The sequence below is a fragment of the Pimephales promelas genome, chromosome 2 (genome assembly GCF_988280905.1).
Source record: "Pimephales promelas chromosome 2, fPimPro1.hap1.1, whole genome shotgun sequence".
Taxonomy (NCBI): domain Eukaryota; kingdom Metazoa; phylum Chordata; class Actinopteri; order Cypriniformes; family Leuciscidae; genus Pimephales; species Pimephales promelas.
Window position 1 is genome coordinate 1,172,996 of NC_142770.1, and position 13,727 is coordinate 1,186,722.

General features: G+C 35.2%; 1 protein-coding gene across 4 annotated transcripts in view; it reads right to left on the bottom strand.

Annotated features, from left to right (window-relative positions):
- impact (impact RWD domain protein) overlaps nucleotides 1–13,334 on the bottom strand; it is a 45,570-nt gene extending 32,236 nt beyond the window's left edge. For 3 of the 4 annotated variants that reach the window (XM_039684379.2, XM_039684376.2, XM_089133466.1), the window contains exons 1-6: nucleotides 13,266–13,334; nucleotides 12,980–13,040; nucleotides 12,001–12,129; nucleotides 11,662–11,714; nucleotides 11,519–11,581; nucleotides 11,365–11,444 (exon numbers count right to left, since the gene is read on the bottom strand). In XM_039684379.2, the coding sequence (XP_039540313.2) occupies nucleotides 11,365–11,444; nucleotides 11,519–11,581; nucleotides 11,662–11,714; nucleotides 12,001–12,129; nucleotides 12,980–13,024 (370 nt within the window). In that variant the 5' untranslated portion in view covers nucleotides 13,025–13,040; nucleotides 13,266–13,334. Of the gene's footprint in view, nucleotides 1–11,364; nucleotides 11,445–11,518; nucleotides 11,582–11,661; nucleotides 11,715–12,000; nucleotides 12,130–12,979; nucleotides 13,161–13,265 lie in introns of those variants that run through there. The other variant, XM_089133467.1, reaches the window with a different exon arrangement.
- Nucleotides 13,335–13,727: the final 393 nt, after the last annotated feature.

Below are 13,727 nucleotides of genomic sequence, written 5' to 3' on the forward strand. Positions count from 1 at the left end.
TTAATTAACCCTCTAGGGTTCTTCGGGTCAATAATGACTCGAAGTTTTTAAATAATTATTTTTTTTTAAAAATCGTAGCTTCATCGGAATGGTCCGAAACTTGGTGAGTTTATTGGTACTTGGTATATGAACACCCAAAAAAATTGAAGACAGGATTTGAAAAGTCTAAGTGGTCATAAAAAAAAATAGTCACAATCAGGACCTTCGGGTCAAAAATGACCCGCGTAGGAAATGAATGGGAAATTGGCAAAAATGTGAAAATACTGATGGGTTTTTTTTTGTGCGTACAATCTATAAATCAGCAACGATCTTGAAAAAAAACACACAACAGTGAAGGGGTGAATCTATAAAACATCCACACACACCTTTATACACAAACACACCAAAAAATTCAGATTATACGTGTGTTTTGCATTTTTAAAAAGCTCAGTTTGTCCACGAGATGGCATCCATTTCATTTCAAAAATTGCTTTTGAGGGCTAGGCTTGACTCCAAAATGAAATACAGCTTTAAAAAAAAAAAAAAAAAAAAGTAAAATATTTGTTTATATTATATTCAATGGGGGGAAATTTGGTCATAATTATTGCATTAATACTAATTAAAAATGTTTTGTATTTTTTGAAATTCTCAAAACACCAAAAAAGAAAAGAAAAAATATTATAAAAAACAATTTAAAAAAATATATATGATTTTCTTTTTTAAATATGAATCCCGCCCTTTGGGTCAATTTTGACCCGAAGTTCCCGAGTGTGACTGTTAAACGAAGAACCCCAGAGGGTTAAATAACAAAATACAAAACAAAGATGAACCTATATTTAATTTCTACAGTGAACAAATAGTGTTATTTAACATTTAGGCATAATTATTAATTACTTTACCTTTAACTACCGTTAAACATTGTCATTTGTCATTCAGTTTTCATCTATGCTTGTAATTTGTGTATTTGTTTTGTATTGAACATGAAAATAATTACAAATTGGTCCTGAACTTGGCTCATTCTAGTTTTATATCTGCAACAATTAATAAATCAAGCAACAGGTTTTGACACTAGATGATGTAGAGGAGTGTTGTAATTACAACATTTACAAAGCAAATACAATCTAAACAAAAAGACTCAACGGTGCCCGCGATAAATAATCAAATACGAAAACTCATGAAAAAGTGAGATTTAGCTTTGATTTTCACTGGCTTCCAGTGGCTTACCGTATTAAATTTAGTTAATTTAGGAGTTTAATTATAGCTTGTCTAAAAATTAAACTGGTTCCAAAGCTTTAACGACCTTCGACTGCTTTTCATTTCTCCCCGACGCCCCCACCTCTCAGTGTCAGACGTGAATATTCATGCCCGACGGAAATATATACAAAAAACAACCTTTTGATCTCTCTGAGGGGCCTTCACCACACAACCTGCCGTAACTAGCATCTCATCTGCATAATTACTGTAAAAACAGAGCTGATGTTTGCCGAGGATGGAGGGAGGCAGCACTTTTTATGACACCGTCAAGTATTAGGCCTGTAATCATTGCGTTGATGAGGGAAGACGCTAATTACATTCCCTCTGAAGTTTGATATTAGATTAAGTTACTTCTTCCGAAGTGACATCACCGGCAGGCACGGGATCCGTGTGTGTTTAGGCCTGTTTGTTTACCGAAATGTGTGGGGGGAACAAATTAGCATCGCTAATGCACAAAAAAGAAATCACTGAGCACATCCCCGTGAAACAATGGGGGATTCGGAAGCACACACAGAGTCGGCGAATCCAAAACGTTCATTTAAGAAAACAATGGAAACGAAACAGATGTTCAAAACAGGTAATCAAAGGCAAAACACTAATGAATCATTCAAAGGGCTGATTCTCTGTTGGGCACCAGCAACCTGTCGAAGTCGTGATCTCGAGATTGAGAGTTTGACAACCGTGTTGTAGTAAAACAACACAAGGGTCGCTGGCATCAATTGCTTTCAATTAACTTGACTAACTGAAAGCCAAACGTTTTTATGGGACTTGATATCATGGATAAAATCCCTTCCAAAAACCAGTTTAAACTGGAGTTTTCTATGATTTTAGACACTGTGGAAGACCAGCTAATCTCACTTAAAGGATTAGTTACTTCTTTTGCTGATAATTTACTCACCCCCGTGTCATCCAAGATGTCCACGTCTTTCTTTCTTCAGTCGAAAAGAAATTAAGGTTTTTGATGAAAACATTCCAGGATTTTTCTCCATATAATGGACTTCAATGGGAACCAAACGGTTCAAGGTCCAAAAGAAACTTTCAGTACGAACTGCAAACTTGTTCAAAGGGCTTTAAACGATTCCAGACGATGAATAAGGGTCTTATCAAATGAGCGAAACGATCGCTCGTTTTATAAATAAATAACAAAGTTTAAGTTTTATAAGCTCAAACGCTCGCCTTGCTCAGTTCTGTGGTGCACGTTCGTGACTCTCCTGTTCGAACTCGTTCAGCAAAATCCGAATCAATTCGTTCGTTTCTTTCGCCGAATGAACCAAATGACGCGGAAAAAGATTTGTTCATTTTGATGAACGAGTTCGAACAGGAGTGCGAAAAGAAAGAAAGAAAGAAACTTTCAGTACAAACTGTAAACTTGTTCAAAGGGCTTTAAACGATTTCAGTCGATGAATAAGGGTCTTATCAAGCGAAACCATCGCTCATTTTTAAAAAAAAACCAAAAAAAACAAAGTTTAAGTTTTATAAGATCAAACGCTCGCCTTGCTCGAACTCGTTCAACAAAATCCGAATCAATTCGTTCGTTTCTTTCACCGAATGAACCAAATGACGCGGAAAAAGATTTGTTCATTTTGATGAACGAGTTCGAACAGGAGTGCGTCACAGAACAGAGCAAGGCGAGCGTTTGAGCTTATAAAACTTAAACTTTGTTATTTATTTATAAAACGAGCGATCGTTTCGCTTGATAAGACCCTTATTTATCGTCTGGAATCGTTTAAAGCCCTTTGAACAAGTTTGCAGTTCGCACTGAAACTCTCATTTGGAACTTGAACTGTTTGGTTCCCATTGAAGTCCATTATATGGAGAAAAATCCTGGAATTTTTTCATCAAAAACCTTCATTTTATGGACATGGACATCTCGGATGACATGGGGGTGAGTAAATTATCGGCAAAAGTTTTTTCAAAAGTGAACTACTCCTTTAAAGTTCCCATGTAGTCAATCATTTCAACCCCTAGAACTGACCAAAATTACACATTTAAACTTTTAACAAGAAATTCTTCATGCCTTAAAACATCTTGAATGTAACTCGACACTCTTGCCTCATTTAGTATGCGTGGTCCTATGAATATGCAAATGAGCCCCGCCTCCACAATCAAATTGCAAGGAAAAGTGTCTTTAGTCCAGCAAACCTCCATACGCTGTCTGCTCCGCACCTTCAGATTGATTCTGCCAGCAGGGAAGTAGTATATTTATTAGATTATTTGACATCTAGTTTTCGAGGGGGTCCTAAAAGTGTCCTGTAGGTGAAGGTGTGGAGACTCGACGTATATAACGCTTACTGATGGGTCGAATCAGGTGGTGCCACTATCACTGTGATTACCGTCCTCTAAAGCCGTCACCTTGAACAGTTGACACTGACAGTCCAGCTGAGAAAGACTCAATCCAACTTCAGTGTGTAATTTAGTTTCTATTAAAAGGTTGTAATGAAGCGCGGTCGGACACGTCGGCCAGCCCACACGTTCCAAGTGTGAACATCCGAGTTCATGGAGTGTCCCACCGTACGAAAGCCTCGTGCCAGAGTAATAATTAATGGGACTTTGCTAATGAACAGGACGGCTAGTCACGCGCCCATTTCCATTTTTTCCCCTGCATTCAGTTGGAGATCCATTTCCCTCTCGAGCGCGCCATTCATGGAAAGGCATTTACATATTAAACCGTTGACATACATAATTCAAAACGCAATTATCACATTCGGCAAAAGGCGTGGGAGAGCTGTCCTTCAAAAACAATAGCTTTTAAAGGATTTATGCGGCCGCGTTTGGAAGTGGTCTGGCGGTCTATCTGTATGCTAGTATGGAACGAGTACTAATTAAAATTGATAACCAATTGACGTTATTTGTAGATTGCAAGAATTGTTTTGGATATTGTTTTAAACGTAGCATGTTCCTGGGAGACAGAACTACAAATCAAACACTTTGCAATTATCGGCTAATGCTAACGAGAATCGGTAAGCCCCGCCCCCCTTCGTTACTGTCACTGACTCGAGTGTCACTGTCACCTCTCGCCGAGGAGCGTATGGAGGGATATCGAAAAGATTTTTAAATAAATATGGAAGGTTACGAGATTAATTTGAAAGGTCGGGTTTTACGGATCAGAATATTAGCAGGAAAAGCTCGTTGTTAATTATTCAATGAACGTACGTTTAACCAGTTTCACTGAAGTGTAGAGCTTTTGACGTACGCTGTACATGAGAACAGTTAGCTATTTAGGTTTGTACGTTTGTAAATTAACGAGAGCATGACCAGAAAATGAAGGTTTTCGTCTTCTTTGGGATTGGGGTCGAGTCGTTAGGGAACCAGGTTACTACTGTCTCACATCAGTGGATTAATACACTGGGTTTTGGAAACGGGATGACGGGATGATATCTGGAATTAGTGTTAGCCATCATTTTAGCAATTTTTTGTAGCATAAACAACATCAAACCGATTAAACTAAAGATGTCCGAGTTTCCCCGCTCAACTGATACTCGACTGCCATTGGCTCATCTGCGTTCGAGGGGAGGGGCTTACCGACAGGTCAGTTATACATAGGTCGGGTTTGAAATGAACTTTTCCACTTTTTTGTTTGGGGGGGCAGGGGGTGACGTAGTTAGTCAGTTGACGTAGTGGATAGTGGGGGTGACGTAGTTTTTCTTTTATATATATATATATATATATATATATATATAATATAATATAAATATTTATTTAAATATTTTAAAATATATATATATATATATTAAATATAAATATTTATTTAAATATATATTTATATATATATATATATATATAAATATATTTAGTTTTTCCCTACATAGATATATATTATAAAATTTGGATCATCCAGCATCTCCTCTTCCTCTTTCATCCTCAATAATGTGTGTTAGGTGGACAGATCAATAATACAGGACACAGAACATGTAGGATGTCTTTTCTGTTCATCAAATGCTTTTTAATCTTCACTATTGCTTCAGCGCACATGAACAAGCGCGCCGTTATAAGTTGAGTAGTGTTCAAGTGCACCAGATATGAGCAGATCCTGAGCAATACACTGTATTTAATAATCATAATTTTATTAATGACTATTAATGACTCACGAGTACACTCTCAGAAAAAAGGTACAAAAGCGGTCACTGGGGCTGTACCTTTTCAAAAGGTAAACTTTTGTCCATTGTATGTGCTAATATGTCCATTTCACAAGCTAATATGTACATTTTAGGTGTTAATATGTACATTTTAGATGATAATAGTTTCATTTTAGGTGCTAATATTTACCTTTTAAGGATTAATATGTACATTTTAAGTGCTAATATGTACATTTTCAGTGTTAATATGTACATTTTAGGTGCTAATATTTACCTTTTAAGTGTTAATATGTACATTTTAGGTGCAAATATGTACATTTTAGGTACTAAATATGTACATTTTAAGTGTTAATATGTACATTTTAGGTGCTAATATGTACATTTTAGGTACTAAATATGTACATTTTAAGTGTTAATATGTACATTTTAGGTGCTAATATGTACATTTTAGGTACTAAATATGTACATTTTAAGTGTTAATATGTACATTTTAGGTGCTAATATGTACATTTTAGGTGCTAATATTTACCTTTTAAGGGTTAATATGTACATTTTAAGTGCTAATATGTACATTTTCAGTGTTAATATGTACATTTTAGGTGCTAATATTTACCTTTTAAGTGTTAATATGTACATTTTAGGTGCAAATATGTACATTTTAGGTACTAAATATGTACATTTTAAGTGTTAATATGTACATTTTAGGTGCTAATATGTACATTTTAGGTACTAAATATGTACATTTTAAGTGTTAATATGTACATTTTAGGTGCTAATATGTACATTTTAGGTACTAAATATGTACATTTTAAGTGTTAATATGTACATTTTAGGTGCTAATATGTACATTTTAGGTGCTAATATTTACCTTTTAAGGGTTAATATGTACATTTTAAGTGTTAATATGTACATTTAGGTGCTAATATTTACCTTTTAAGTGTTTATGTACATTTTAAGTGTTAATATGTACATTTTAAGTGTTAATATGTACATTTTAAGTGTTAATATGTACATTTTAGGTGCTAATATTTACCTTTTAAGGGTTAATATTTACATTTTAGGTGCTAATATGTACATTTTAGGTACTAAATATGTACATGTTAAGTGTTAATATGTACATTTTAGGTGCTAATATGTAAATTTTAGGTGATAATATGTCCATTTCATGAGCTAATATGTACCACTAAGGTACCAAAATGCAGCCTTTGGGTACAAAAGTGTACCTTTTGAAAATGTACAGCCCCAGTGACAGCTTTTGTACCTTTTTTTCTGAGAGTGTATTTGCTTTAAATCTCTCTGACACGAACTTCCTCAACAAAGTGAGTAAACATAATAAGTAATACACAAATTGGCTCGCGACAGTGTTTCCCGCCACTGGTGATTTTACACGCATTTGTCGGGTGTTACTTTCAAACCGTGGTTATCAGATATATATGTCAGAAATTTATGCATATATATGTCGACTTTTTGGTCCAGAACACTACAGCCAATCCAAACAAGGCTGACACCGCCTCCACAATTTTTGATTAAACCGCCACCAGGACTCAGAGTCCTCTCTTCACAGAGCCGAGGGCTATCACGGACTCCAGTGTGATATCAGGACAAAAAACGCCACAGATAAACAACCTTAGAGTGCAAAAAAATGCAATCGATGCAAGACGAACCAAGTCCTTCCTTTTAGGAAGGTTTCAAAATAAGATTTTCTCCACCTCCTGAAACCGGCTGTCAAACCCCATCAGGGTCGACTCTGGATCAACTCAACAGGTTCTGTCAGGCCAGCGCCAGTCTTTCCATCGATAACGATCAGATCTCTGTGACGGCGCTCTTAAAAAACACATCTAGCTCTGCCTGCGACAGTTCATTTTAGCCAAACAATTGGACTTTATCCAGACGCCAGATCAAAGGCATGGATCCAATATCCGGCCGGCAATAATTTTGGCAAACATTACGTTCAAAGGCAAGAGAGATTTGAGGAAGATAATCAGGAGAAATTACGAAAATGAGAATGCGAAAAGCATCCCAACATTTTACCAGCACGTGACCATTCGCAAGATTTCCAGTTGTCCAATATCGTGGATATTATTAATATTATTATTATTATTATTAGGTGTGCAGGTCCTGTCCAGCGTCACTCGGCATCTCCAGGGCTATTTCTATTGTGACGAACAGGTTTTACCCACAACACAAACTTGCATGAAATTCTTCTGCTGATAACAAAAGAAGAATGTGATTTTTGGACCCCATTGACTTTCATTGTATCGAAATAAACGCAAACACGTTTTTCAAGATAAGGTTCCCATTTTGAAGCTGCTTTTGGTTAAATAAATAAGCGTCGCTCCAAACCTGTATGACGTTATTCTCCAGAACATGAAAGAAGATATTTTGTAGAACATTGGAAACAGAGCAACTTTGGTCCCCATTGACTTTCATTGTGTTGAAATAAATGCAGATATCTTCTTTTGGGGTATATGATGAATGAAATGCGATGTTCCTATTTTGAAGCTGCTTTTGATCAGCAAAAAAAAAAAAAGTATAGGGTTATTCAACAGAACATGATATAACAAGATATTTTATAGAACGCTGCAAACCGAATGACTTTGGTCCCCATTGACATTCATTGTGTTGAAATAAATGCAGATATCTTCTTTTGGGGTATATGATAAATGAAATGGGATGTTTCTATTTTGAAGCTGCTTTTGATCAGCAAAAGAAAAAAGTATAGGGTTATTCTACAGAACATGATATAACAAGATATTTATAGAACGCTGCAAACCGAATGACTTTGGTCCCTATTGACTTTCATTGTGTTGAAATAAATGCAGATATCTTCTTTTGAGGTATATGATAAATGAAATGGGATGTTCCTATTTTGAAGCTGTTTTTGATTAGAAAAAAAAAGTATAGGGTTATTCTACAGAACATGATATAACAAGATATTTATAGAACGCTGCAAACCGAATGACTTTGGTCCCCATTGACTTTCATTGTGTTGAAATAAATGCAGATATCTTCTTTTGGGGTATATGATAAATGAAATGCGATGTTCCTATTTTGAAGCTGCTTTTGATCAGCAAAAAAAAAAAAAGTATAGGGTTATTCAACAGAACATGATATAACAAGATATTTTATAGAACGCTGCAAACCGAATGACTTTGGTCCCCATTGACATTCATTGTGTTGAAATAAATGCAGATATCTTCTTTTGGGGTATATGATAAATGAAATGGGATGTTTCTATTTTGAAGCTGCTTTTGATCAGCAAAAGAAAAAAGTATAGGGTTATTCTACAGAACATGATATAACAAGATATTTATAGAACGCTGCAAACCGAATGACTTTGGTCCCTATTGACTTTCATTGTGTTGAAATAAATGCAGATATCTTCTTTTGAGGTATATGATAAATGAAATGGGATGTTCCTATTTTGAAGCTGTTTTTGATTAGAAAAAAAAAGTATAGGGTTATTCTACAGAACATGATATAACAAGATATTTATAGAACGCTGCAAACTGAATGACTTTGGACCCCATTGACTTTCATTGTGTTGAAATAAATGCAGATATCTTCTTTTGGGGTATATGATAAATGAAATGCGATGTTCCTATTTTGAAGCTGCTTTTGATCAGCAAAAAAAAAAAGTATAGGGTTATTCTACAGAACATGATATAACAAGATATTTATAGAACGCTGCAAACTGAATGACTTTGGACCCCATTGACTTTCATTGTGTTGAAATAAATGCAGATATCTTCTTTTGGGGTATATGATAAATGAAATGGGATGTTCCTATTTTGAAGCTGTTTTTGATTAGAAAAAAAAAGTATAGGGTTATTCTACAGAACATGATATAACAAGATATTTATAGAACGCTGCAAACCGAATGACTTTGGACCCCATTGACTTTCATTGTATGGATGAAATAAACATTTAATTTCTAAAATATCTTCCTTTGTGATATATATATATACGATAAATGGCTTGGGATGTTCCAATTCGGAAGCCGCTCTCGATAAAAGCGAATAATTGTAAACGTGTGAATCTTTTTTCACGCACCACAATCTCTTTGACTCCGCCAGCATTTACTGCGTGATTATCCAATTGTTTTTACATCTTCCAGGTTATTCAGATGCTTCTTCCAGCTTTGAACAATCAAAAGAGGAAGCTGAAGGGTGTATTGCGTGTAGGTTAATGACAGGCCGTGTACCTGATTGCCGGCAGGCCCTCGTGCACCTGCTTCAATTGTGCCTCTTTCCGCAGAGAACGCAGCGTGCCTGCTATTCTTATCAAAGGGCGGATGAAACTACAGACCTGAACGTTTGCTGGAATCCTCTTTTTACTGGGTACAAAAACGGTCATGTGTAATTTCCGTCTGCCGGAGGAACGCCGTGTTCCTTAAAAGCCGGAGGGAATAAAGGACTCTCGTTTCATACACATCGTGTTTCCGGGACAAAATGTTTCTTCGTGTTTCACAAAACAAGTGGGGCTTTAACAAAAAGGGCAATTAGTCCAGAGAAGTAGCATCGGGTGCTGAGGCAACATCCAAAAGCTCATTTCTGTGACTTTATTGAGCTCTGGCGGCGCGGAGAAGCTGAAGTCAGGTCAACTTTATGGTAATGAGCGATGACGCGGTTCAGCGGCAACCAATGGGAATGCAGAAGTCCTGTAAACTTTTTGTTAAAATCCAAGCGATTAAGAGTTCCCAATTTGACAAGAAGGCGCGCAACACTTTTTATAGGCAAGGTTTTCGCACTAGAAACCGCTAATTCGATTAGCATTAGCATTACTTTTACGTTTAAAAGATTTACTGAGGTTAACTTATATTCTACTTGGTCAGTCTGCAAAAATAACACTCGACATGTTTGCTTTGCGGCCCCTTTAAATACATTTTTAAAGAAGACCAACGTCAGAACGGCCGTCCACGAATCTTTCCACGGCGTCGTCGCGAATTTTACGTTTGGGCCTGAAATCGCAGATACAACCTTTAATGGACGGACGGGATTTGCTGTCTGGAAAAATGAGCTTTCTAGCCAATGCACTCGCACCAAAGTGCTTACTTACAACCTATTCGTTTAAATCAGCACTTGGTCTACGAGACGTGCAAGAACCAATGACAAAATACATTGACGCGTAGAGGAAGATTAACGAATCATGACTAACAGTAATCCTTCAAATACACAACCAGTTAAAAGCTTTGGACCGGCTTTTCAAGGTTTTCACAATGTCTTTAAAAGAAGTCACCAAGGCTGCATTTATTTGATTAAAAATACAATATATATATATATATATATATATATATGATAATTTCTAATTTCAAGGACCATCAGAACCATTTTAAGCATATTATTTATTATGAAAACAATGCCAAAATAAATAAATAATTGTCCTTAAACTTAACAATAATCATTACTATTAAATAATAAAATTATAATAATTAAATATGGGGAAAATAAAAACAAATGAATTAATATTTTGCATATAAAGATGAATGATTTATACATTATATTATTTATTCCTGTGTTCCTGCACCATTACTCCAGTTTGAACTTCCTATTCATTAAAGAATCCTGAAATAAAAATATGAAAAACTATTTTCAACATTGATAATAATCATAAATGTTTCTTGAGCATCAGATCCTCATATTAGAGTGATTTGTGAAGGATCACGTGACACTGAAGACTGGAGTAATGATGATAAATTCAGCTTTGATCACAGGATACTGTATATTCACACAGAGAACAGCCATTTTAAATTGTAATAATATTTCACAATATTACTGATTTTTTTCAAATTTTTAATCAAATCAATACAGCCTTAGTGAGCAGAAGAGACTTCTTTTAAAAACATTAAAATCTTACCATTCTAAAACTTTGGACTAGTGTATATTCCTGACATTACGGCCTGATTTATAGACATAGACTTTAGATATGCATACATTTTGCATAATAAAGACTGAACATCCTCATAAAACATTTTAGATGAGACCAATGGTGTGTCCATTTACTGCCCCCTAGTGTAAAAGCACATGATCATAGGCAACAGATTCTCCAATCTTACCTGCACTTTGTGATTTCTCTGCGAGGAATTCCCTTATTTTCTCCACCCAGAGGTACAGAATATTCTCCCCAGTATTCTCCCTAAACAAGACAATCACATTTCATATTTCATAACCACACAGATACACTGATCTGATGAAAGGACACACACTCACACATACAGCTCCTCCAAACTGTTGGACAGGGCCCTTCTGTCGGGTCCCCGGAGCCAAGCCGCGCTGTCCGGAGAAATACACACCGATCACTGGACATTCACTTCACATTTCTCTATTATCTGCACTGAAAGGAATATACATACTTGATTTGGTATATTGGAGGCGCTGAGCTCGGGTAATCTGGAGGAAGTATGATCTTTAAACAAACATTAACATATATTTAATATTTGTGCTGGGCAACGATTAATCGCATCCATAATAAAAGTTTGTGTTCACATAATATATATATTTTATAAATATTTTTTTTTTCCATGCATGTATATATTGTTTATTACATATAAATATTTTATATATAAATAACACATACTACATTATGTGAACACAAACTTTTATTTTGGATGCGATTAATCGCCGCACAGCCCTATTGAATATTCATGAACGCGTTTTGCATATTCATAAGTTCGATGTATTTTTGCGTATACCTGTAAACAGACCGTCCACGTGGGCTTCTGGGTGTCATCTGATATTCTGATGCAGAAAACTCTAGAAGCTTCATCAATCACACACCATTCTTCACCATAGATGGAGGAAAGAGCCTCGATCTCCTCTATCTGTGTCGTATAAACATCAGCTCATCACGTCATCATAAGACATCATTTTGATAACACGGGTCATGCCAGCTCACTCAGAACACACTGACACCGATAGACAAGACAGCGAGGTTACTTTAGATATGACATAAATTCTCAGCTATCAGATTTTGTTCATTTTATTTCAAAATTCAAACAATAAATAGCGTTTTGGCGCGTAAATGTGACGTCACGTGACAGCGTTATCAGTTATCAGTCCTCCGTTAACCGATCATCCAGTAAATAGACACGAATGAACAATAGATGTGTTGAAAGACAGACAACTGTCGAAATGTATCCCTCATACATCATATCGATAAAATCAGTGTTTTTACATTTACCTCAGGAAAGCCATAGCGTTAATTTGCTATAGAGAGTAGCTATTTTGCTAAATGTGTGCACTGTATTGCATATTTATTGTATATTTTTACCTATTTCATTCAAGTATTATAAGGTTATTATAATAAAACCCGCATTATATTTAATTGATTTGTAATGTTAAACCATAATACCAGCTGACAGTAATTGTCTAACTAAATGTACATTTATCTACTGTACATATTATGCATCCAAATGATAATAATCAAGATCGGAATCACAAGAATTCAATTGAAATTGTGAAATTTGTGTCAAGCCGTTATGGAAACACGTCACTGCATTGTAACATATTGTCACTAAACCTAGTAAAAGTATGTTTAGCAAACAAATGTTTTGACAATCACAATTTATTGTGATGTAATAAAAAAAAAACTTGCATCCCTCAATCCACACACACACACCTCCAGTGCACTCCAAGCTAAACTCAACAGTTGGCAGCTCTGATAGGCTATACCTGAGACTGCAGGTCAGCATCAGTTTTCTCTTCTGACGACTCCATCGACTTCAACACATGACTAAAAACATAAAAAATAATAATTCAACACTTAACTAAAAACATAATAATAATTCAACACATGACTGCGGAGGAAAAGTTCTTGTTGCGCACAGATTTCACTATAAAAGTCGGACTTGTTAATATGTACACGCCTTATTAATATGTATAGCCTATTAATATCATGTAACGATCGCCGGAGACAGTGAGAAGTACATTTATATTCAAAGTGACAGATAAAACGCACGTGGTCTTGAAGTAGCAAAGTCCCAAAACAAAACACGAGAACACAGTGCTTCCGGGTTAGAGCATATGGTCACGTGGGCATATGATCATTATTTTGTGTTTGCATAATCTGACTTGTACATATATATTTACGTATTTGGATGTGGAATATACAGACTAAAAGTTTCATATTATAATGAATAAAAGTTACGTTGATTATTTTAATTACTTTTATTTAAAATGTTTTAATTACTGATATTAATGTGATTTAAATTGATATATTAAATAAAATATTTTACCGCTGCATTACATTATTGACGTATGTATTCTACAAAAAAATGGTTTAATAAAATATTATGTATACTTTTGATATTGTATTTCACTAGTTATATGATAGAATAAAACGTCCATATTATATGGAATAAGTATTACATTAATAATCATGTATTCTAATTATTTATTAACGTTAACATTTGTATTTTGT